General features: G+C 42.8%; 1 protein-coding gene across 3 annotated transcripts in view; it reads right to left on the reverse strand.

The window, feature by feature from the left end:
- Osbpl9 (oxysterol binding protein like 9) overlaps window positions 1-27,371 on the reverse strand; it is a 145,377-nt gene that overhangs the window by 89,741 nt on the left and 28,265 nt on the right. For all 3 annotated transcript variants that reach the window (XM_059254692.1, XM_059254690.1, XM_059254691.1), the window contains exon 3: window positions 11,621-11,699. In XM_059254692.1, coding sequence (XP_059110675.1) covers window positions 11,621-11,699 — 79 coding nt within the window. The remainder of the gene's footprint in view (window positions 1-11,620; window positions 11,700-27,371) is intronic.

Below are 27,371 nucleotides of genomic sequence, written 5' to 3' on the forward strand. Positions count from 1 at the left end.
GGATAAAACAAGTACCAATCGAGCCGAAGCCATACTGTAGGTCTTATCTTTAAGAAAAAATAAAACTCTTACTGAATTTACGAATAACAAGTACTCAAACACACGTTATTAAAAAAAATCCTCTTTTAGGGAAAAAAAGAAAAAATGAGAATATATCTTTAATGCATTCTGGGCCCAAGAAGGGAGAGTGGGATGGAGAAAGGTAATTTTAAGGGTCCAAAGCCAAGTCTCAGCTCACAGGGGACATACAGAATGTCAGAAAGAAAGAAAGATGTTACACGGTCACTTTACTTGGATTAATAAATGAAAGGAAACTAAAGAGGAAAATCAATGCCCATTTACAAAAATTCAGGGAAGAGCAGGGTGTGGTGGCTCATGTCTATAAGCCCAGCACTTGGAAAGCCGAGTCAGAGTGCAGGTCAGCCAGGCCACAGAGTGAGGCAGGCCAATGAAAAATAAAATAAACGCCTTTAATCCCAACACTTGGGAGGCAGAGGCAGGCGGATCTCTGAGTTCGAGGCCAGCCTGATCTACACAGTGAGTTCCAGGACAGCCAGGGCTGTTTCACAGAGAAATCCTGTCTTGAAAAACCAAAATAATAATAATAATAATAATAATAATAATAATAATAATAATAAATGAAATTCAGGAAATAGACTAAAACAAAGCAAGCAACAAATATGAAAAGAGAATTAGCTATTAATTCTTTTGTTGGCTTTTTGTAGTAGACAAGATCAAATAGATGAGACCTAACAAAGTAAGAGAATCCTATCAAGAAATTATAACGACTTTAACTACTTTAAATAAAATGCTTAGAGATAAAATGCTTAGAGAAAATAGACATTATCCTTTACACACTGTGGGTAGAGAAGTTTTTTGTGCATAAAAGGAAAGATGTGTACATGTTGCTTTGGAGCAGAGTAGCAGGAAGGCATGCTGCATTATCATGTGTAATATTTATTCCTTCGGAAGGTTTTGCTCTGGCTCCAGTTTCTCCAAGGAATTCTGCTAAGGGCCAAGAGCAGCAAGCCACTTCCTCTCTCTTCTATATTTAGCACTAAGCTGTTAACACAATATCTTTGCCTTTCCTTCAGAAAGGATACACTTCTAGATCAAGACTGTACTTATAACCCTGTACATTCCACAACTTCAGCCCTGTCTTGCAAAAGACAATCTAGACACAGCAGAAATGTCAATGATTTAGCTCTCATCATAACACAGGATTTATATTTTTGCCAGATCACTATGCTTAAACCAATGCCAAACACCTCATGTTCCACATTGAGTTTTCATGGAAAAAAAAAAAAAAAAACAAAAAAAAAACGAGTTTCTGAATAGAACAAATAACTAAGAGAAGATGTTGGTTTGTTTCCCTCAAAAACTTTGAACTGCTCCCTGTCAGCAGCAGAAGAAAACTGTGTGGTTTTGAACAGCTGACATAAGACGAAGCACAGGTCGATACCTGACACCCTGTTCATTAACTCCACTCAGGGAGCACTCCCATGCCTGCAGCAGCCGGGCTCCTAAGTCTCCTCAACAGTTGGTGACAGACCCAGTTAACGAGCCTAGTGGGCCTAGCACAGTGGTGAGTGTCTGCTTGGATATAAACGAGCACAGCAGAACCCCGACAACAAACCACCTGAAACCTACCATGAAACACTGGTAACACTGCAATGGTGGGAAGCACTGGTTTAGAAAGAGGCTCTGCTACTTCCTGCAGTTGTGACTACGAATAAAAATTCCTATAAGCCTCAAGGTCTTCCCCACACTATCTACCTCATTACTGTGGATGTGCTCCTGCCAAGGAATATTGTGCCCAGCATAACATTAAGCTGACCCTTAGTGGCTGGTTCTCCATGAGTCCTTATTTATTCACCAGAGGTTCACTTCTACTGTGCATTCTAATCACTTCTCTAGGGAAAAAAAAATCTCCAATCATCTTCTACAAAGAAAAAAAGCAAAACAAAAACCACTCATCGCATCCCTGCCCACATCCCTTATATTATCCACACATAAGCACTCAGATCAATGCCCTTTTATGTAACAAACACCCAACTCCTCCAACAAGTCAGTCACCTGAAGATGTCCTCACTGCATCCAGAAGCCTAGCAAGACAGAGCTTTTTCTTTTTTTCTTTTCTTTTCTTTTTTTTTTTTTTTTTTTTTTTTTTTTTGGTTTTTCGAGACAGGGTTTCTCTGTGTAGCTTTGTGCCTTTCCTGGAACTTGCTCTGTAGACCAGGCTGGCCTCGAACTCACAGAGATCCGCCTGGCTCTGCCTCCTGAGTGCTGGGATTAAAGGCGTGCGCCACCACCTCCCAGCCAGAGCTTTTTCTAATTGATTTGAATTTGAGCCCTTCCCAAATGTCAGTCAAGCTGTCCTAAGGTCCTCTTAATTTAATTTGAAGAAAATGTGAATTGAGGATGTAGTTCAGCTGGTAGAGTGCTTTGCCTAACATGCTCAAAGCTGTGGGGTTTGATCCCCAGCACTACATAAACCAAGTATGGTGGTGTACACTCCAACCCATCACTAGGAAATGAAAGAGGGTCTGAAGTTCAAGATCATCCTTCGATAGCAAGTTTGAGGCCAGCCTGGGATACATGAGAACCCCCCCTCTCTCTCCCTCCCTCCCTCCCTCCCTCCCTCTCTCCCTCCCTCCCTCTCTCCTCTCTGTCTCTCTCTCTCTCTCTCTCTCTCTCTCTCTCTCTCTCTCTCTCTCTCTCTCTCTCACACACACACACACACACACACACACACACACACACACAGCAAGTATACAATGTAACTTAAGTTCATAAGATAAACTGATGTTACATGTAGAGTATATTAGTAAGAGTTTCATGGTCATGAAAATGAATGTTCATACCCTGATGTGTAAGAGTTAATAAAAAGGCTGAAAAAAAACCTTGGCAGAACTAGGTAATCTGAAATTTGAAAGCAAGGATCAGTGAGATCTAGGCATTATCAGAATTGCCAAAGTTTTAACTCATTTAACCCATGATATGAAAAGTACCAGAAACTGTGTGCAACCAAGAAGTTGCTGCTGGAACAAGAATTTGAAATTGAGTTCCTTAATCTACAAATTTTACTGTTTGCCCCTTTTTACACTGAGAAGATAGCCTAGTTTCTTGTGTTACAATACACACTCATGTGCTTGTTGACTTCACAAAAACAAATAAAGTTTTAAAAATGAGTGGATAATGGGGCTGGAGTGATGGTTCAGTGGTTAAGAGCACCAACTGCTCTACCAGAGGACCTGGGTTCAATTCCAAGCACCCACATGGCAGCTCACAACTGTCTGTAACTCCAAAATATGACACCCTCACACAGACATACATGCAGGTGAACCACCAATGCACATAAAATAAAGATAAATAAATTGTTTTTAAAAAAATCAGTGGATAAACTGGCCAGTGGAGGCACACATCCTTAATCCCAGCACTGGGAAGGCAGAGGCAGGCAGATCTCTAATTTGAGACCAGCCTGGTCTACAGAGCAAGTTTCAGGACAGCCAGGGCTGCACAGAGAAACTCTGTCTTGGAAAACCAAAGAACAGGGTCTGAAGAGATGGCTCAGAGGTTAAGAACACTGGCTGTTCTTCCAGAGGTCCTGAGTTCAATTCCCAGCACCCACATGGTGGCTCACAACCATCTGTAATGAGATCTGGCTCCCTCTTCTGGCCTGCAGGGATACATGCAAACAGAACACTGTATACATAATAAATAAATAAATCTTAAAAAAAAAAAAAGAAAAACCAAAGAATGGATGAAGTAAACTGAACACTAGTATTTTCTACAAATGCCTAAGTCTTGTAAAAAGTAGAAATTTCCTTTCATTATGTATCTTTACTCACTCTTCACACTAAGCAACGTGCCCCAAACTAAAAAAATTGCTTACTAAGATCCACAGGGTCCCTGCCAAGGTTATATAAGCAATAAGAATTGCCTGGGACAGAAAATGGACGACTCCTGCAGGGAACTCTCCAGAAGCAGCTTCTAAGAGTCACAGCCTTGGTGCAGTGGGAAGGAACTTGGACCTCCTAGGCTCAGTGTGCTGGGCTCTGCTGACTCCCCATGGGAGACCTCGATTTGGGGGATGTGGGGATGTGGGGTGGCTCGGGAAAGAGGGCTGGAGGGGTGGGGGAGGCAGGAGGGAGATCTGTAGATGGTATGTGGAGTGAGTAGAAAATTTCTTAATAAAGAAAAAAAAATTGGGGGGGGGGGAGTCACCACCCATGCAGGGGTGGGGCTTTCCATGACACAGCTGCCCTTCAGTTGCCAAGCTGCTGAAGTAACCCAAATGAACTCTGCCATACCCTCCACAGCATGACGCACTAATGCCTTTAAACCATGAGCTGAAATAAGAATGTCTCCCTCAGGTGTCTCCATCAGGTATCACCACTACATGGAAGTCACTAATAGCCACAGGATGACTTGTTCTTACACATCCACAGGACTGGAGGGTCAGGGAGATGACAAGCAAATCGTTATCACCTTCAGGCAGTAGGACTGGAGTGATAATTAGCATCATCTTTACATTACTCTCCCAGATTGTCACACTGAAACTTTACATTAGCAATTAAGAAAAATGAATTGTGTAATAAATTATAAATTACTAACAAATATAAAACTGGATTGGAGACGTCTAACTAGCTACTCACTATACCAGAGTTCATAATTAGACTTGGGAAGATTATGATTTCAAATACTTAGGGAGGATCATGAAGAGAAAGCAAATTAAGAAGAACATAGGTACACTAGTGAGATCTAATCCTCCCACAGTAATACAACAAACTCCCAACACACGAATCCAGCCCTACCCACCCTACATAAACATCCTGAGCACCACTGCAATTATAACAGTTAATAACAATTAATTACAGCTGATTTACTTCCCTTACATGAAATGTGTGACTTTTTGTTTTGGAAAGGTTACCACATAAAAAGCAGAAACATATATAACTACAAAGGAAATATTTCAAGTCAACAGAAGACAGTACCATGTTTACCAGTGATAATGCTGAGGTAGCTGCTCTCAAAGCAGGAGACAGGTAAACCTATAACCATGCTTTTTAGTCTAACGACTTACTGTCTATGCCAATCAACTGACCATGCAGATGTGTGCTAAGCTGTTGGTATTAGTATACTGGAGGCATCAATGCACTGATATGCTTGATCAATATGACTTTTTCTTAACCACCAGGTTGTATAATAATTCTGCATTTTAATAAATAACCCAGCTTTGATGGGCTGAGTTAAAAATGTTGGTTATCTGACCAACTGCAGACAACTGCTTCCACTGAGACTCAGAGTTCTAATTTAGGCTTCTTTTCAGTGCTTACAAGTGTTGTGTTTTATCTTAGGAAACTTGTATTACTCTAAAAACATCCAAATAAATTTATACTGTTTAAAGTTTGTACTGTTTAAAAAGATGTCCTCAGTAAAGCCCCGACCCCCTTTTGAGATAGGGCCTCACTACTGTAACCCAGGCTGGCTTCAAACTTATGATCCTCCTGCTACCATGCCCAGCTACATCGTTTTCATCTTCTTAAAAATTTAAAAAAAAAATTATGCACCAAGTTTGCCGAAGGCAAGACACCCTTTCAATACAAATTAGATTGATCATATTAAGGGCACTCTATGATCAAGGCTAAGTCACTTGACTCTCTGCCTCTCACTCATCTATATATTTAAGGATGATCCTAGAGTTGTTGTGAGAGTTAACTGAAACACATGTGCAAATGCTATTCCAGACTCTGGATCTCAAGCTTTCAAACGCATTGTAGGCACTGGAGAGGCCCCATTCCAGAGCTTCCGGCTCCTAAGGGGCAGGAGATGCATTTCTAGCATGTCCCCACATGGTGCTGAAGCTCGGTCTACAAACACACTTTAAGAACCACTGACCTAGATGGATCTGAGCGCAAACCCTGGCTCTACTACGTGGGCTTCCTAAAACTCAGTTTCTCCACCTCTAGAAACAAAGCTATCTGTAATTATGGGCTTAGCAATTACATAAGTGGTGTACACTGTCTGTTGAACAGCCTCTGGTTCCTATCAGTTACTTAGTCGCAACCGGATAGTTGTTACCAACACAGCACTGAGTAATGGAACACAGGGAACATTAAAGGCATGGTATTTTATACTTGCATTCAACTGCGCTGTTATTTGAAGGCCCTCCTACTTTACATTAATTCCTTCTTGATAAACTGATAGCTCACGATAGCTAGGTGACTTACGTCTATAATACCAGCTCTCAAGAGCAAGTGCTAGGCTGGGAACATAGCTCCGTTGGTAGAGAGCTTGCCTCATATGCATGAAGGCCTTGGTTTGATCCTGGCACCTCATAAACCTGACAAGGTAATGGACCCCTGTGATCCCAGATCTCAGGATGTAGAGATAAAGATAAAGCCAGCCTGGGCTGGCTAACCTGGTCACCAGCCTAGCCAATGTGTGAGCACCAAGTTCAGTGAGAGACCCTGGCTCAAAAAACATAAGGTAGAGAGTGATAAAGGAAGACACCTGAAGTAGACCTAGCTTCCACACACAAGCACAGGCATTTGCACATGCCCAAGCACACACACACACAAACACATGCGCGCGCGCGCGCGCGCCACACACACACACACACACACACACACTCGCACACAGGCATCCATCCTAACATCTCTGATTGATTGTTCTTCCCAGACTGCTGGCGTTCCATCCTATTTGACCTTAGCTCTTTGCTCACTGTGATCTCCTAGACAGACAACAGATACTACTGCCAATGTTTTTAACCAGTGGTTTAAAATCCGAAGGCTTTATTTGGCTCACAAAGGTGCAGTTTGGCCAACATTTTAAAAAATGTTTTAAAATGTTTAAAATGGAAATTTTACATACTCATTTCCCATTAAGTAAGAAAAACTAAATCTGACTTCTCTTGAAAAGAAGTGGAGAATCTGCCAACGTTCAGCAAGCCTTACCAAAAGCCTTAACTGTCTGGATCAAGTACAGCAGCTTCCCCTCTCCACAGTGCTAGTCTTTATTATTATCTTTACATTTTATTTCATGTGGTATGTGTCTACGTGTGCCACAGCATATGTGCAGGTCAGAAGGCAATTTTGGGGAGTCTGTTCTCTCCTTCCATCATGTAGGTTCCAGGAATTGAACTCTGGTCATCAGACATGCAGGCCCCAAATTGCTAGTCTTTGTCTAGCTTTAGTCTTACTTGGTCATTTAAACTTTCAACCTCTATTCTATTTAACAGCAATATGCTAATAACTATCTTCATTTGCACTTGAGTGCAGACTCCGTTTCCATCTTCTCTGTGTCTTCAGACTAAATTCCTCAAGATTCCTGTTCTGGACTGTTTCAGATGTGACAAAATTCAACCGTGAACCAAGCCAAGAACACCATTACTATTAAATTCTCCTCCTTCATTTCTATTCAGTCACCAGCTCCTGTTGATTTTCCCCATTACACTGCTATGATCCATTCGGGCCCATCACCAGCCACAGCGATTTCACCACAGATAAATGGTCTATCCTCCTAGCCAAAAGCAATGCTTGCAGTTGTGCCATGGGTCCCATCAGCTCTTGCCTTCTCCAGAACACTGAGCCAACCCTCGCCCCCGCCCTCACCCCTTTTCTCTCCAGCATCATCAGCTCCTCCTCTCCATGGAATCACTGTCATCAACACAGAAACGATATTACTGTTTCTTTTGTCCTTAAACACAATTAAATCTCCCCAAACTCCCATGGCTTGAAACCCCTTCTTCTGCTCCTGCTATTGGCGCAGCAGAATTTGAAAGCACTCTGTCCTGGTTTACAGCGGCTCTTCTGGAGGTTTTCCAGAACTCTTCATGATTAACTCCAGGATGACATCATTTCTTACCGCTCACTTCCCTGGTCTGTCAGCAGCGTCTGGCACGGCTGCTGATCCCTTTCCCTCCTAGAAAGCACTGTCCCCAGGCTTTGTCCACTTGCTTTTGTCACCAGTCTCTGTTGCTGATTCTGCCTCATCTTGAGGTCTGTAAATTCCATGTTCAAGTGCCTACAGCGCAGAATTTGGACTTCTTTCTACTCCTATTCCCCAATTCTCACAGCCATAAATACTGTCTCTGTACCAGTGAGTCCCCAGATTTACTTTTCTAAGCAGAAAATTTCCCCTGAATTCCACATCCAAGCTACACATACAGTGTCTTCACTGAATTCTCCTTTCTTCCAAACTAGCTCTTCTTGGAATCATCCTCTTCAGTTAATGGCAACACTGTTCTTTTTACCCCAGTCAAAACTCTCAGCGTCAACCTGAACCACATTCTACAACTCAACCTTCTAAATAAATACAATATCATGGACCAGTCAGCGATGGCACAAGCCTTTAGTTCCAACACTCAGAGGCAGAGGCAGGCAGATCTCTGTGAGTTCGAGGCCAGCCTGGTCTACAGAACTAGTTCTAGGACAGCCAGGGCTATATTACACAGAGAAACCCTGTTTTGAAAAATAAAATAAAATAAAATAAAATAAAATAAAATAAAATAAAATAAAATAAAATAAAATAAAATAAAACATCCATTGAATAGAATATGACTTAGCAACATAAAAGTAACTAAGTTATGCAACAATATGGATGGTTTTTAAAATACCGTTCTGTGCTAAAAACAAAGTAAGGCAAAAGAGAATACACATATGATCTCATTTAAGTGAAGCTCCCGACGAGCACGCTAACCTCTACTGACAGAAAGCAGATCAGTGATTGCCTAGCCCAGGGCTTAGGAGGTGGGCATCTGAAAGGGAAGCAATCTTTGGGAGTGATAAAAATATTCCATATAAGCCGGGGCGGTGGTGGCACACACCTTTAATCCCAGCACTGGGAGGCAGAGCCGGGCGGATCTTTGTGAGTTCAAGGCCAGCCAGGTCTACAGAGCGAGTTCCAGGAAAGGTGCAAAGCTACACAGAGAAACCCTGTCTCGAAAAACCAAAAAACAAAAAAAAATTGTTCCATATGTTGACTGTGGTGGCAGCTATATGTAAATAAACTGACCAAAACCTACTGAATTATATGAGACATATATTTTTAAATGTTTTATCTGAATGTCTTTTTAAAATTATCTATTATTATTATTATTATTATTGTATGTTTCAGTATATGTGTAACATGACTGCACATATGATGGAGGGAGTTCAGGCATGCCACAGCATGTGTGAGGAGACCAGAGTGAGGAGACCAGAGCACACCTTTATGGAGCTGGTTCTCTCCTCTCACCTTGAACTGGGCCCCAGGGATCAAACTCATCAAGCTTTTTCAGCAAGAGATTTTTACCCACTGAGCCGTCATCTCATCAGCCCCTCACGCATAAATGTTATTCCATGTTAATTATACGCCACCAGAGTTGATTAAGCACACATACAATCTGACGACTTTTTGCTACCTCCCTACCCCACTGGTACAGTATGGAAACCGTCACTCTTTCTCCCTTCTTGTCTACAATAGCCTCCTAAATGGTTTCCTGGGTCTGTGCCCCTCGGCACCTTATTCTCAACACAGTGGCTGGAGCAACCCTGTAAAATATGACTCTCATCATGTCACTCACTCTCTAATCAAAATGTCCTAACGTTCTTTCATGGCAATCAAATTCTATTTTATTTTATTTTGGTAATAGGGTCTCACTCTGTAGCCCAGGCAGGCCTGAAACTCACTCTGTAGACCCTAGTTCTAGCCTGACAGAGGAAAAAGATTACACTCAAATATGTTATGAAACTATATATCAACCTGGATTTGCTTTCAGTTCTCATCAGCAATTTAAGATCAAAAAGAATACCATAAAATTTAAGCACTACCAGACACTGAAATGTTTCCTATCAAATTTGTAGATTTTCTTCTAAGCAAGTGTCGCTAAGTGTGAACTAACCTTCCTGATCATCTAAACCAATGAACAGTCTTCAGTTCTTTGCACAAGCTCACACTGCTTCACACCCTCCAAATACTACAGCAGAAAACAAACAATCTGACAGTCTGGGAACTCAGGCTTCATTTTCAAATTCTTATTTATCTTTATCATGTAAACAATGTCTTCTTTTATCAGCAAGCCACATAAGTACAAAAATGCTAAGGAGATCAGTTTAGCGTAAATAATTTAAGGTAAGGTAGAGTGCCTTTGCTCAGAGCCAAGGCTCTCTTTCCACCAAGCAAACAAAGGTGCTCTAGCCCAGAAGGAACTCCTCAGTAGCCGCAGAACCCTGTGCTGCAGCCCCTGCATCCAGCAGCTCCTACTACAACTGCAGTGAAGTATTCAACTTTGTTTGAGTAAAGAGTCCCAGTTACCTGCTTTGGCTTATAGGCAGCGTTACATATTTAACCTAAAAACCAGGGCTGCTTTATGATTAAAAGGTTTTAGGAAGTCAAATGGAATGGAAATTTCCAGGGGAGCACCATTACTTAAGCAGTTCTAAACAAGTAATATTCTAAAGCACAGTTAATATTTACAGACAAGCATGACGACACATTAGAAATGTCACTATGTCGTACACTGGCCTGGCTTTACTGTTCATAGGCAGCATCTTTCATTGCTACGTGTCAATTTCCTAAGCAAGACAATGAAGAAAACAACTACAGTACACTGCCTAGTGGAGGACAGCAGTGGCCTAAACACGTTTGCATAGCATCTATGGTCACCAGCAGACAGACCTCATACCCACAGTTCTAAACTGTAACTGTGCTTAGTATTCATTCACCTTGATGTAGCTGGCAACCATAACAGTGATAATCACTTACAGGTTCAGAGAAAGTCTAACATCTCCAAACAGTCTCATTTCTAAGTTTCCTGGACTGCTTTAAACCTAAAACAGAGGTTGTTCTGGATAGGCAAAAAAAAAAAACAAAAAACAAAAAACACCAGCACCAAAACTAACAGGCACTCCTAACAGACGACAGGGTCATTAGGACCAGATCACTAAGATCAGCTTTGATTCGCTGGTTTAGAGCCTCCAAAGCAAGACGAAATGCGAATGATCATACAGTACCTTACCCTTTTTACCGGTGAGCCATAGCATGCAATGCCGAAACATAGCAATGGCAGATGGCATTGGAGTTATTAACTACAGAAAGGATAACAGCAGAGGAATGATGGCTGGCAGACAAGACACAGAAATGCAGATGGAATGAATACAAACTTGGAATTCTTGAAGCAGAGCAGAACCTTTCAGGCAAAGGCTGCCTCTAGCTTCAACTGAATTTACATTTTGAGCTTCACAAGGACAAACACTGCAGCCTTCACATTCAGTCTTTAGACTCTTCATGCAGAAGCAGAAGCACACTTCTCGATAAAGAAGATCAGCAACCTTCTGTAAGCACAAGCCAGCAGCAGCAGCAGCCCATTACTCTTGCTTCTCACTGATTTTTATCCTTTAAATTTTTAATCTCCAATTGCGGCCAGATCCACAGTCGCTTCAAATTAATGTGCATCCACTGCAGATACAAATCCCTGCCTAACCTGCAGTACCACTTCATCCAGAAGGTTCCTGTGCACTCGTTCATGCAGAATCAGTTGCAAAACCATTCAAGTCATTCAGCAAACAAGCCACGAGAGAAGGGAAGAAGAAGCAGGCGGGACCATGAAGAGAAAGAATCTCTCCTTTCAGCTCACCCTGGAAGTGGAAGGTTTTCTGATCAACAGTTATTGTGAAGGTGCTGTCGTCCTCATCGTCTATACCAATCACAGCTCCCTGTGAAACAAAGAGCAAAATCCCAATAAGGCAAACAATGACATCAGCAATATTCACTACTGCTCCAGCCCTGGAATACCCGAAGCACCGAGGACACTGGAAGCAGGCTAGATGGAGCCGAGAAATCCGAGAACCTTGTTTTGCTTAAGGAGGAAGAAGTAACGGAGAAGGGCTGGCAGGACGCCTTAGTAGCACCCTGCACGGAGACTTTCCATGCCTTGCGTAAGGGACATGGATGCAGTGGGAGGGGACAAATACAGAAGCTGACTCTGGAATCTGCTTAACAGCCAGCCACGGAGCCCTTCTGAGCTTTAAACTGCTCTCTAAAATGGGAGTCAGAAACGTACACCGCCCCAGGTTGTTGTGCGGTTCAGACAGCAGGTGCTCTTCATCAGGCTACTTGTGTATGGTGCTTGTTAGTGCAGAAACACCAGCTGACACTTGCTCCAAAACACTGTCCAACGGCCAGATGCTCCCACAGCCGCTTGTGCTCTGGTGGGCGCTGCAGTTTTCACACTGAGTTACTGTGTGCTCCCATGTCTGCCTCCTCCCACTAAACTGCTGTGAGGTTTTGGGGACCCAGGACAATTTTACTTATTTTGACACACAGCACTCAAGTTAGAAAACATGACTTTCAGAATTCAGAGAGAGGGCAGGGAGCTACATTGGTTGGCTGTTTCTGGAACTTTTAACATTTTTTTATATACAACTATATGCATCCTATTCAGACATTCAGAATTAACGGGGGGGGGGGGCGCTACACAAAATCAAAGTCTACTAGGCAATGTTCTCAAGGAATCTGTATCTTGTACATCCCAAAGGGGCTAAAGAACAAACACACCACACTACAGAAGTACATTACTCTCACACAGTCCATTATTAGATACCTTAACATGAAGGGTCAAAAGAATAGAGGGGAAAAAAAACCAACCTCATCACATGAAAACAGTGGTACATAGGGTAATTACTATTATCATCTCAAAAATATTAAGAACTAAATATTTATTCATTTCTTCCCTAGATACCATCTAGCCAACCCTCACCTCGACCTAAGTTCTACAGACCTTACTTAGCTTACTTACTTCAGAGTAGGTAAGAAATTGTGTCCCCATTCTCAAATACAGAAATGTCTGCAGACTTAGTCTAGATCCAACAAGAAGCTCACAGCAGGACCAGGACTGGATACCATTGGCATGGCACCTCCTAGTCCAGCATAGTGAGCACAGACACCCCATCATGTACTAGAGCAATTCATTCTGGTTAACTTTACTTTGTTGTTAATGAGGCCAACTTCATGAATTTCTAATAACTCAAACACTCCCTGGGTCCAAATACAAATACAGCAGCACTTAATAACCAAGTACAAGAATGTGTTCTAGATGTAGCTCTGATACATGGAACAATGGTCCTTGCTTTTAAGGCCCTTCTGCTCCAAAGAGCAGATAAAACACACAGAGAAAAGTGCAGCACACTCCCAGCAGTGATCTCTACCAGGATGAACCTTGGAAACAGTATCAAAGAAGCTTGTCACTAAGGAAATAACCACAATGGACAAATACACAGAGATGGAAAGTAGCTGAGTAGTTCCCTGAGGGTACGGTGAACAGGGACTGAATCTAGTAAGCAGGGGCGGGAAGGGTTGTTTTGGAGACAAAGTGCTGCTATCGTGCCCAGAAGGCCTCAACTCCTGGACTCAAATTCTTGTGTCTCAGTTTTCCACTGGAATTGCAGGCATACATCATTATATATTTCTTCATGGAGTGATGAAAACATTCTAAAATTGACTGTATCATTGTGGACATTGAACAACCTTACGAATATACCAAAAACATTAACCACATACTTCAAATCAATATACTATACAATTTTCTTTCTTTAATTTAGGGTCTCATATAATCCAAGTTGGCCTCTAGTTCTATTTAGCCAAGGATGACATTGAACTCCTGATCTTCCTGCCTCTGCCTCTTGAGTACTAGAGTTAATGGTATGTGTATCAATCCCCATTTATTTGATGTTGGGGATTCAGTTCACATGCTAGACAAGCACTCTACCAACTAAGCTGCACCCCCAGGCTCAGAATGTAAATTATAACTCAACTAAGCTGTAATACCCACTTCCAAATGCCCACCCACCTCTCTCTAGCTCCCTCCTGCTCTGTGAAAACTGCCCGGTTCTGAACCTTGTCTCCATCCCAGCATCCACGCCTCCTCCTCTCAGGGCATCCCATGGCCACTTTAGTACTCTACACCTGCTGTTACCTGCTCCTCCTTAGTGCCTTCGTGCTTAAACTGTACCTCAGAGAGCTCTCCCCACAAGAACCTCTGCTAAATCTAACATGGGAAAGGCACTCCATTTGGGTCCACTGCACTTCCTTAAAGGCTCTGAAACCTGTTTACTAGAACGGGAGTCTCCTGCTCCAATCAGGACATGCCATTCCCTGAGTGTCCTTCAGTACAGAAGGATACTGCACCTGACATTCGGGCCTCTCTATCTGGTGTGTTCAAAAACAATCTTCCCTTGAAAATACCCTAGATTGGGGCTAGAGAGATGGCCCAGCAGTTAAAAGCACTAACTGGTCTTCCAGAGGACCAGGGTTTAATTCCCAGCACCCATATAGCAGCTCACGACTGTCTGTAACTCTAAGATCTGACACCCCCACATAGACATACATGCAGGCAAAACACCAATGCACATAAAATAAATTAAAATAAAATAAAGTAAATACCCTAGATCTACATTGTTCAATGCTGTAGTCGTTCAGTCCTGTGTGACCATTTAAATTTAATTATAATTAAAATTAAGCAACATTTAGAAACAACTGAAGTCAAAAGTGCAGCTCTTCAGCAAAGCAATGCTTAACACCACCAATAAGGCCCCAGGTTTGGTCTCCAGCACCAGAAAAAACACACTGGAATGTCAAAGGCTCAATAGTTCAGAAAGCTAGTGGGTACGGAACTCGATGGCACAAACACAGACCATTTTCATCACTGTGGACGTCAAAAGCACTGTAGCACCACAAAGAAGAGGACAACGCTGGCTGGCCACTGAGAAGAGAAGGACAGCGCAAAGCTACTGCCAAGTGAACATCTGCAATGAGTGGGGCACCATGCTAGGCATTTTACACACACTCACTTTGCAATGTAACCTACACAAATGCTGTGTACCAGGTCAGTGAAGGGCAACTCCCCTGTGTAACTCCTACTCTCTTCCCCACCCCTCCACCCAAAGGAGAAAAACACTAAGGCTGAGAGTTTATTTGGAGGTTGTCGCAGGGGAGTGCAGTACTCACACACCCTGGTCAAAGGACAGCCCTCCTCTACCAGACAAGACCATGGAGGGCTTGCCTTGGAAGGAGGGATGCAGTGTTGTGAGGGAAGACAGCAGTAGACTGGCAAATCAACGGGCGCTTCCCTGGGGTGACAGATGTTGCAAGCAGAGCGCCCTTACATGAAGGGAGGTAAACACTGTTCCTGAACATTATGGAGTCCTGTCTGTCTTGAGTTTTATACAAATGGACTCGTGTATCTTTTTTACCCACTCTCACACAAAATGTTTGTGAAATTCACCTATGTTGCAGGTAGCACAGTTTGTTGAGGTTTTTTATTTGCTTTTATAGTTGTGCTTCTATATGGCTATTCACAACGTATCAATTTCACTGTGAACAGACATACTGCTCTAGTTTTACACTAGGACAATGCTGTTATGGAGACTGTTGCTCTTTTCTTCTGCACAGTAACTGGGGGGTGGATTTACTAGATCAGGGGCATGCACATGTTGGTCCACAGACGGTCAAGGGTTAATAGTAGTTGTTCCGGTTACACTCCCACTGCATGAACACATTTGAAATGACCAAGCAGTGACCACTGACATCTGACAGTGGTTTAGTTTCCCTGGTAACTGATAAAGTATCTTTCCATGTTTATTGCTACTTGACTATCCTTTGTGTGATGGTTCAGTGTTGTCAATGAGCAAGAAACAGACCCTCTTCTATTTGCAGATTTCTTTCTATTGACCACAGTATCTGCTGCCTGCCCTTTTTTTTGCATCTCCTGCCCTCTGAGGAACAGTCCTTAACTTTAATTCCTACCCTACAATGCATTGAACTTATACTTCATAGTTGTGCTTTCTGTGTATCCTTCAAGAAGTCTTTCTCAGTCCTAAGGCCAAGGAAATATTTTCCTACATTGTCTTCTAGAAGCCCTTGTATTTCAGTACTCCCACTCTTCTTGGCCTTTTTATGTTCTAAATCAACACTGGCATCACAGTCTTGGCTGGCCATCCACAGAAGTAGGTGAGAACATGGAACCTCTCTTCTGAGGTCTTCGAAAGTGGCTGAGAAAGCCAGAACCAGGAGTGGCATTCTTGACCCTTTAAAAAGGTCAGAGTCGACTCAACAAGCTGCATGCATGAGTGTGTGTACACAGCAGCACACTGACTGGGAAGGCCACTGATTGACAGGTTCAGTTTCAATAATGCTTACAGTTCCTGGATAAAGGTTTCCCATCATCTTTGCTAATCATTATCCCTCCACTTACTCCATTCCCCATCACCTTTTCTCAGATCTCTTACTCAGCAAATTTTCTCTCCTCCTCACCAGCCCCAGCTGTGTTTACATACATGCAAGTCTCTTCTTCTCTGACAGAGTAAGGACACTCTGAGTCTGATCCACTCCAGCAATTAGACTATTTCTCTAATTCCCTTCCAGTCAAGATTATCCAGTCACCCAAGCCTCCTGCCTGTAATTCATTTCATCCTTCCGTTTCCTGAAGATACCTAGCCACACTGGCTTTACCTCACATTAGGTGACTTTATGCCTGGTTTACCCAGAACAGTCCTGGATTATTCCTGTTGTCCTGGCACAATAATGAAGAACTTCCCCTTTCACTGTCAAGACTGTCCAGGTTTCAGAGATGGTCACACTCCACCACAGCTTTGCCCTAAGACTCTAACCTCCCTCTCTAGACTCATCTCTTACCAGCTTCTGCACTTGAACTGCTCAAGGTTTACCAGTTGTTGCAAGTTCTTTCCACAACCATGTATCTCCAGTTGTTCCCTCTGCCACCTCCTTCCTCTCATCTACCTGGATTTGCTCCACCTTTTTGTTATCTGGAGCAAAGTTCCTCTTGGTAACTCACACATGGAATGGTGCTCTATGATCAAGGAAACTGTTGTGCTAACCTCCCCCAAAATACCAACATTTTTATTGTGATGCTTTTAAGGCTCATTACACCATGATATACATTTATATTCCATGGCCTCTCGTGACTTTTCTCTGAGGTTTTCGAATGGTCAGTTTTTCATGCTCCATCAGTACTTTGTAGCACAATGTAGCACGAATTTTAATTGGTCTTAATAATAAAAACCCAGAGTCAGATATTGGGGTAAATGCTGAAAGATCAGAGAAGCAGAGCAAGTCACAGCTACCACCTCTTACCTCACCAACTCCTCAGCTTGAAAGAGAGAGTGAGTTCCTGTCTCCTCCCGCCTTATCCTCCTCTCTCTGCCCAGCCACATCACTCCCTGTCTCCACCTCCCCAGTGCTGAGATTAAAGGCATTAGACCCCAAGGGCTGGGATCAAAGGTGTGTGCCACTACTGCCTGGCCTCTATAGCTAACTAGTGGCTTAGCTCTGCACTCTGATCTTCAAGCAAGCTTTATTTGTTAGATCACAAACAAAATATCACCACAGTACTTGATGCATACTGCTTCAGGCTGCAAACAGTAACTACAGCTCCAGAGTCTTCCCCCAGGTGTGAGCTGGTCTGAATAGGAATGGTCCCCATAGACTCATGTGTTTGAATGCTTGGCCCATAGGGAGTGGCACTACTAAGAGGTGTAGCCTTGTTGGAGTGGGCATGGCCTGTTACAGTAGGTGTGACCTTGTTAGAGAAAGTATGTCACTGTGGAGGTAGGCTTTGAAGTCTCCTATGCTCAACCTATGCTCAGTGTTGCACACAGTCTCCTGCTGCTGCCTATGGATCAAGATGTAGAACTCTCAGCTCCTTCTCCAGCACCATGTCTGCCTGTACGCTGCCATGTCCCACCATGATGATAATGGACTAAACCTTTGAAAAATGCAAGTCAGTCTCAATTAAATGTTTTCCTTTATAACAGCTGCCATGATCATGGTGTCTCTTCACAGCAATAAACACTAAGACAAAGAGTATGGATTTCTTAGTTTTCTCTTTCTCTTTTTTTCTATACACACAGAAATACTTTAAACTTGAATAATAGTTCAAATGCCTAAGATGGAAATAGTTTTGCCTTCATAATTTGCAAAACTAGACAAGATTCTGGCCATTCTGTGGATTTTTTTGCATACAAGATAAAAATAGGTTGGTGAACTGATTCCAAAGGTAACAAAGGAATGATTACTTCAGAGCATAAATTGCTCATATACCCCCTAAAAGGAACATGGCTGATGTTAAACCATGTTAAATGATTTCCCCCATACACTAACCACACACTGCCCCTCGCTGCAGAAATGACAGTGGAACTTTACATTCATACAGAGCTTTGAATATGCTCGCTGAGATTTAGGGTGAACAACTGGTAACTCATCTTTAGAGAATAGAAAACAGGCTCAAAGAGGTAAAGTGTTTGTTCAAAGATAACAGTTAAAAGGTTATTGCCAGTTCCAGCAATTCCTGATACAAAGCAATGTTTACTAATGACTTCAGCAAACTTACTGAATACCTCTACTGTGCCAGGAACAGGAACAGCTAGTAATATAAAAGAAATAAGATGTATCCACACCCTGAAGGAACATGCAAGAAGAAGGAAAAAGAAGTCAATGTATGGGGGCTGGAGAGATGGCTCAGAGGTTAAAGGCTCAGAGGTTAAAAGCACTGACTGCTCTTCCAGAGGTCCTGAGTTCAATTCCCAGCAACCACATGGTGGCTCACAACCATCTGTAATAAGATCTGGTGCCCTCTTCTGGCCTACAGGGATACATGCTGTATACGTAATAAATAAATAAAAATCTTTAAAAAAAAAAAAAAGTCAATGTATAAAGGATGCAGAAATGCCTGCATTCAAGCTGCTCAAGGCAGGGCCTGCCATAGCATCATTCATTCATTCACTGTTTCAACAAGTACTGAGGTTTTCAGGCACGGTTTTAGGCTCCAGTAATATACTAAGCAACTTGGGGGGGGGGGGTTGGTTTTTTGGAGACAGGGTTCCTCTGCCCTGGCTGTCCTGGATCTCACTCTGTAGACCAGGCTGACCTCTAACTCACACAGATTCACCTGCCTCTGCCTCCGAGTGCTGGGATTAAAGGCGTCTGCAACCACTGCCCTGCACAACGTTTTTTTTTTCATATTCATCATTTGTTTACTGAAGCTGAACACACACACTCGCGCACGCACACACACACACACACACACACACACACACACACACACACACACCTTCCACACTGACAATCTATATATACTATCCATGCTGAGAACATACCTATTTTTTCCCTCCTATTTCCTTTTATATGAGTTGAATATACATTTCATTTTTAAGTATTTTGTTTGCTTGCTTACTGACTTCATGCATTCTTTAGGTTTTCTTTAGGTTTTTGGTTGTTCTTAATTTGTAGTTCTTCACTCTTCTTTGGATATTAATCCTTTGTCAAACACATGCCTCCTATTTTTCCTCTCGTCCACAGGTTACCTTTTCCTCTTTGATTGTGGTAATAATTTGGCTGTTATTCAGGTCCTCCAGAAGGGGTTAGATACGCCGGAGCTGGAGTTATAGGCAGTTGCGGGTCACCTGAACTGAGTGCTAGGAATTGAACCCAGGTCTCTGAAAGAACAGTACGCACTCTTAACCACTGATCTATCGCTCCAGTCCCTCAACATCCCAAGTTTTTGCTCAAGGCTAGTTATACAAAGACATTTTCTGTAATTGTTTTCACACTCACTCAGTTATTGGCAGGGGCTGTGCTTATGTGTCATGGCACACATGTGGAGGTCAGAGGACAACTTATGGGAGTTGGACCTCTCCTTCCACCACGTGCGTCCCTGTGATAGAACTTGGGTCATCTGGCAGCAAGCATCTCTACCCACTGAGCCATCCCACCAGAGCTTCTGTAGGTTCTTGTAGATTTTACAGACATAATTAGTCTACAAATGTGAGTACCTTACTTACCCTTTCTGACCCTTTCTTCTCTGTTCCTTATTCTCATAGTACGACATGTGCCAGGCCCACCCTTGTAGTCTACCTTTTGCTTTCTCTGACATTCTAGGACCTGCGGGGTATAACAGCGAAGCAGCAGCAAACACAGGACCCTACCTTGCTGCTGACTGTACGAAGACTGTGCGGCTAGGCGATTACCCGGGAGTTAAAGTGCTCACTGTGAAAGCTTCTGTAAGAGCCCTGGAGCTTTTGCTTGGGTCCCCTGAACCCACATGAATGCTCTTCTGCCTATAAACCCAGCATCTGAAGGCAGAGACAGGGGATTCCTGAAGTAAACTGGTTAGCATGGCAAGCTCAGAGTTCACTTGAGCAACACTGCCTTAATAAGGTGGAGAACGATTGAGGAAGACTCAGTGTCAACCTCAGGCTTCCACACACAGATGCACACACATGAGGACATGCATGCATACCACATACACATATAAAAAAGAAAGAACTCATATACTGCTTCATTATTAAGTACACAACAGCCTTTTAACAAACATTCTTTTTTTGTTTTTTCCAGACAGGGTTTCTCTGTGTAGCTTTTGGTGCCTGTCCTGGATCTCGCTCTGTAGACCAGGCTAGCCTCAAACTCACAGAGATCTGCCTGGCTCTGCCTCCCGAGTGCTGGGACTAAAGGTGTGCACCACCGCTGCCCGGCACATTCTTTATGAGGTTTAGGAATGCTCATTTTGGCCAGGTCTGATAGCACATGTCTTTATCCCAGTACTCAGGAGGTAGAGGCAGGCAGAGCTCTGAGTTCCAAGCTAGCCTGGTCTATATAGTGAGCTCCAGGACAGCCAGGACTATATAGTGATACCATATATGTGTGTGTGTGGGTGTGTGTGTGTGTGTGTATGTATGTGTGTGTGTGTGTGTGTATATATATATATATGGTATCTATATATATAGATAAAGTATAAATATATATATATATTTATAAAGTTTATTTTGATCTGGGTATGGAGGCAAATGCATATCATCCCAGCACTTGAGAGGTAGAGGCAGGAGAGTCGGGAATTCCAGGACATTTTCAATGTCAAATTCACAGGGAACAGACAGAGTTAGCAAAAGGCTACATTAACAAGCGAGCCCTAAATCAACAGAGTAATTTTTCATCGTGAAATGACAAGACAGTGATAGCATTTCTTGTGGGACACAGGCTTGCAGGCTAGAGAAGGACATTTTTAAGTTTATACATTAATCTAAATTACCTCCCCACATCTGCTCTGGATGTCACTTACTATTAGATGTAGCCCAATACCAGAGATATGGAAAAATGTCACAGGGCTAAAATAAAGCATTAGCATCCATCAGTGCTGAAGGTAATAATAATCTAATGTGGTATGCTGCTGATCTCTCATCATGAGCTAAGAGAAAAGAGAACAGATGATGTCTCCATGGGGACTCAATCCACTTATACCCTCACATGACAGATACATGTCATACAAGTTGAGTATCCTGAGTTACAAAAGAAAATCTGAAATCCAAAGCACCATAAAATTCAAATTTTTCTGAGGGCTAACCAGGCAACACAAACAGAAAATTCTACACCTGATTTCATGTACTAAGACACAAAAATACTGTATAAAATTACCTGCAGATTATATTTGAAACATAATTGAATTTCACATTTAGACTTTGGTCCCAGCCCAAAAATTGATCATTATGTATATGCAAATATCCCAAAGTTCAAAAGAGAAACATTTTCTGGCCCCAAACATTCCATATTGGGGATATCTGTACTCTTCACTGTACTGGGTTACTTTTAAGTCATATGCAGATCAATGGTTTTCAAAGTACTTTTATTTAACATTAAACCTTTGTTGACTTATAATTCATCTCACTATGGTGATCCCTAAGCCTCTTCAGGACATCAGAATCCGGGATTCATCTGCATCAATAGTGCCGGAGACCAATGATCTCAGCTACTTGAGGGGCTGAGGCAGAGAATCACAAGTTCAAGGCCAGCTTGGGCATCAGTAAACCCTGGTCTCAAAAAGTTAAAAGGGGGCTGGGAATACCACTCAATGGTGGATTGCTTATCTAGGATCTTTAAGGCAGTAGGTTCAATCTGTACTATTTTTCAAATACATGAACAAATTTGATGCTGACAATCCTGTGAGTGAATAGTATAATACCCAGTCTTGTTTTGTTGCTTTTTAAAAATTATTTATTTATTTATATTTTATATGCATTGATGTTTTGTCTGCATGTATGCCTGTGTAAGGGTGTTGGAACTCCTGGAACTGGAGTTGGAGAGTTTTCACCTGTCATGTGGGTGCTGAGAATTGAACTTGAGTCCTCTGGAAGAGCAGCTAGTGCTCTTAACCACTGAGCCATCTCTCCAGCCAGTTTTTTGTTTTGTTTTGTTTTAAAGAGCTCAAAAATGAATGGGAAGAGTTGGCTCAATTCATAAAGCTAGTTAAAAGGCAGAATTCATTTTTTACTCCCATTTCACAGATGCTATGCTCTTGTCTACCTCACACATCTCCCTAATGCTGTTACTTACCTACTTTGCAGATATTTCCTGAAAATGTTTATATTTTGCTTTCGGATAAAACATGGGAGTTTATCAGACCCAAGCGCCAACCATCACTATTTACTCAGGTCAAGGGCGCCATCTAGTGGTACATACTTTGTAACCAACAAAGTCAAAATTTTGCTGACAGGTATAACTGGTTCAAACCTGTAACCACAGCACTTGGGAGACAGTGGCAGGACTGCCATAAGTTTGAGGATAGCCAAGACTACATAGTGAATTCCAGACCTACCAGGCCTATCTACAAAGCAAGTCTCTGTCTGAGAGAGGGCGGAGGGAGGGAGGAAGGGTGGGTGGGTGAGCGAGTTGGTGGGTGTTTTTCACTTCCCTATTTTCTCTCTGATTTTCTGCTGCTTTGCAACAATATGGCATGTCTGCATTAATTCTTCTAGCCTGGAGGAATCCGGGGCTGGGGAAGCTGTTCAGCTGGTAGAATGGTTGTCTAGAATGCAACAGGGCCCTGGGTTCAATCTCCCAGTACTTCCTAGGTCAGGTAGAGTGGGCCATGCCTGTAATCCCCGCATCTAGAAGGTAGACTTAGGAGGATCAGTCCAAGGTCTTATAGGGAATTCAAGGCCAGCTTGAGCTAGAGACCCTGCCTTTAAAAAAAGAATAATAAATAGAACCCTAAACTACTGAGGATTAAAGGCAGCTTGGGAACGGAAACAGACCAAAGTTGAGTCTAAAGTGTGGCCTTGATAAATTACTAAAAGTCAACTTAGTCTCAGAAGTGCCTGGAAATGTGGTTCAGTAGTGGAGTGCTTTCAGAGCATTACTAAGCACTGAACTCAGTCCCTAGCTCCAGAAAATACAATTGCTAACCTTGACACCTTGCAAGTGTCTGAACTAGATCTGTGTGTCTGAGGCAGTAAGATGTGGGCTACCTGGGATCCTACCTGAGATTTTCTACAGTGATCCCAACTTGTCTGCATAGCACAATCAACCAGAGAATCTGTAAAACTAAAGGGGGCTCCTGGAAACCTATATTTTAAAAAACAAAACAAAACAAAACAAACAAAAAAAAAACGCCCAGATGTTTCTCACACAGGAAGCAAAAGGAAAATCTATCCCCTCCCCCTTCTTTTTTATTTTTTTTATTTTTATTTTTTGGTTTTTCAAGACAGGGTTTCTCTGTGTAGCTTTGCGCCTTTCCTGGAACTCGCTTTAGAGACCAGGCTGGCCTTGAACTCACAGAGATCCGCCTGGCTCTGCCTCCCGAGTGCTGGGATTAAAGGCATGCGCCACCACTGCCCGGCCTCCCCCTTCTTTTTGGAGTAGGATCTCATGCAGCCCACTCTGGCCTTGTGCTGGCTAGATTTATGTCAACTTAACACAAACTATAGTCATCTGAGAGGAGGAAACCTCAAATGAGAAAATGCCTCCACAAGATTAGGCTGTGGGCAAGCCTGCAGAGCATTTTCTTAATTATTGATGGGGGAGGGCCCAGCCCATTGTGGGTGGTGCCATTCCTGGGCTGGTAGTCTTGGGTTCTATAAGAAAGCTGACTGAGCAAGCCATGTGGAGCAAGTTAGTAAGCAGCACTCCTCTGTTGTGGGATATTTTGATGGCACTCTGACACTCCTGAGACTGCCAATAAAGTTAAACCTTGAATCAGAGGGTGGAGTCAACACTCAGCGGCCCAGAATTAACCATGGAGTTTTTGGGACCCAGATTAGAATAGAGAGACACAGGAAGGAATAGAGAGGAGCTTAGACAGATTTGTGGGCCTTTTCGACGTGGAAATGTGGAAAGGCAGGGTCAGCTGATCATTCCTCTGTCGCTCCTTGGATCTATCAGGTTTTTACCCCAATATTTGACTCCTGAAGTAACTGCTTCATCTGGTGCTTCACCCCTCCATGGCCTCTGTGTCAGCTCCTGCCTCCAGGTTCCTGCCCTGTTTGAGTTTCTGTCCTGGCTTCCTTCAGAGATGGACTATGATATGGAAGTATAGGCCAATAAGCTTTCTGGTCCTGGTGTTTCATTGCAGCAATAGAAACTCTAACTGAGACAGGCCTTATACTCACTATGTAACACAAGTTACAGTGCTGGGATCAGGGGCATGCACTACCCATGCCTGGTTTTATGCAGTGCTGAGGATTGAACCCAGGGCCCTGTGCATGCTAGGAAGCACTACCAACTGAACTGCATTCCAGCACTGTCATAAATACATTTTATTACCCTCCCCCATCAATGTGCCACGTACCTAATTCTCACAGAATTCTGCTAGAAAGGCGTTATAATTCCCACTTAAAGAAAACTCAAATTCAAGCTTATAGCTTCCCTCTTTCAGTCAACCAAACAAAGGCTAAAATGAGATTTAGATGCAGGTTTCTGTAGGTTCTTCTCTGTCCTGCTATGCAGCAGGCAGGATTCTTAGAATGACACCTGTTCTTGGACAACCTCCTCTCCTGGGACTATGGATGCAAACTGAATACGATAAGATCACTGCAAAGCCTATGTTACACGAAACATCAAAGACTATCTGACCTGACCTAACTGCATGAGCCTTCTAAAGACAGCTCTTTCTGCAGCTGGCAGCAGAATGGGAAGTCAGAGGACTCACACCACCAGGGGCCGATGTGAACTGTTGACTCCTGAAGAGGAGCCATGGCAGGTAAGCACAGCCCCAAAAGGCTGAGTGGGGGCCACAAGTGACGGCAACAAAGAGACCTTGTAGGTTTAACTACAAACAACTAAATCTGACCAACAGCCTAGAAGATTCTTAGAGCCTCCAGATAAGGACCCATCCCAGATAACTTCTTCACTACAGCTTTCTGAGTCTTAGCAGAAAATCCAAGTGAGGCAGAGACAGGTGGATCTCTGTGAGTTGGAGGTCACAATGTGTGTTTCTGTGTACGGTGGTAAAACGTATCAGGTCTACAGCACTAAGGACATTTATCCATCTCCAGGGACTACCTTTCTCTCTCTCTCTCTCTCTGCCAGTCAGGTTTAGTTCTATCCTAGGTCTCTAGGGTACCCAGCCTCTGGGTCTTGGCCCTCAGGGGTGAGCTCTCTCTCATGGTAGGCCACATAAGTTGTTTTGGGTTTTTGTTTTTTTTCCATTTTTCAAGACAGGGTTTCATTTGTAGCCGTGGCTGTCCTGGAACTCTCTCTGTAGACCAGACTGGCCACCTGCCTCTGCCTCCAGAGTGCTGGGATTAAAGGTGTGCACCATCACTGCCTGGCCAGAAACTCCATTTCTAAACTCAAACAACTCCACACCCACCAAATAACAACTTGTTTCCCATGCCTAGGCTAGAAACCACCATCTTATTCCAGTTTGTGTGAATTTGATGACTCTTCATATCTAACAGGACTCACGATATTCGTGTTTTGCAGCTATCTTATTTCACTTAGCATACCACCCTCAAGGTCCATCATGTCAGCATATGTGAAATATTCCTTTCTTTTCTTAAGGCTAAATAGTATATTGTCTTAGTTTCTGCTCCAATTGCTGTGATAAAATACCCTGAGACAAAAGCAATGCAAGAGATAAAGAATCTATTTCAGCTCCCTTTCTTAATTTATATAGTCCAGAATCCCAGCCCAGGGAATGGTGCCACCCACAGTGGGTAGGGCTTCCCATCTCAATTAACCTAATCAGAATAATCCCTGACAGGCATGCCCAGAGGCCCACCTTCCTGGTGATTCTAGATCTCATCAAGTTGATGACTGAGACAACCCGTCACAGTATTCTACTGTGTTTCTGTGTATATTTGCATATGATATATATAATATTTTATTCAGTTTTCTGTGTATAGGCACTTGGAATATTTAGCTTTGGGACTGTTACGAACAAATGGTGCACAAACATTTACTTATGTCCTTGTTTCCATTTTTTAAAATATATAAATGGTTGTGGGCTGAAACAAAGTCATTATCTTAAAAACTGGGCAAGTGAAAGGAAATAATGAAGCAGTTATCCTGCCTATTTGAACCGCACTGTTAGGTAAACAGATCAGAGAGGGAAAGAAAGCCCTCATAAAATTAAGCCTCACAAGATTAACATAAATATAGACTATCTCCATTTTGCCAACTCCGTGTGAGTTAATGAGTATAAGTACTCACCAAGCATTATCATCCGACACTATCAATAAGGAACAAGAACTGGACACATGTGTCTCCTGCTATAAGAACACATCTACAGTCTTTTCAACAGGATCAAATGTGAGTCTGATTCAGTCTCTCTCTGGGTGCGGCTACCAATCAGAGCAGAACAGAGGAGAGGAAGGTGCCGAGCTACACCAGAGTGTTATCAGTTAAAATGCACACTATGCAAATCCCACAGGTCTAAGGGCAGGATGCTTCAGTGGGTAAATTGTGAACAAAAGGCACAGCGTTTTAAAATAAGCAAATCAAAACTACAAAACTGCTGGGTATTAGCACACTGTAATTCCAAGCACTCGAAAGGCAGAGACAGAAGGATCACCTGAGCTTAGGAATTGGAGGCCAGCCTGGGAAACACAGGAACACATCTACAATTTTCAATTTAAAACTATAAAATTTAGGGATGTCACACCGTAAAATCACAAAGCACCGCAGAGGGTGATTAGTTAGAGGCAGGAGGCATAAGCGGACTGGGACACATCCCGAGCTTTCAGGCAGGTGGCAAAGTTCTCTCTCTTAACCTGAGTGCTAAGCACAAGGGTTAAGAATTCAACTATATTTAGAAACCAAAGCCAAGAACTAAGCCAGCAACAGTGGCCTAACCCCAAATACAATCTGCTGACCTGCGTCTCCACACAGCCCTGCCAAGCCTCACCACCGGCCTATCTCAAGCCAAAAAAGCAGTTAAAACCAGAGGCAGTGGAAACTGGGATCAATACCAAGTACTCAGAAAGCAATCTGACCACAACAAGAGGAATCACAGGAAAATTTAAAAATACAGAAGTAGAAGGCAGGTGTGACTGGTCATGCTGCAACCCGATACTGGGGAAGCTGCGACAGGAGGATCACCATGA

This window comes from Peromyscus eremicus, chromosome 2 (assembly GCF_949786415.1).
Source record: "Peromyscus eremicus chromosome 2, PerEre_H2_v1, whole genome shotgun sequence".
Taxonomy (NCBI): Eukaryota; Metazoa; Chordata; class Mammalia; order Rodentia; family Cricetidae; genus Peromyscus; species Peromyscus eremicus.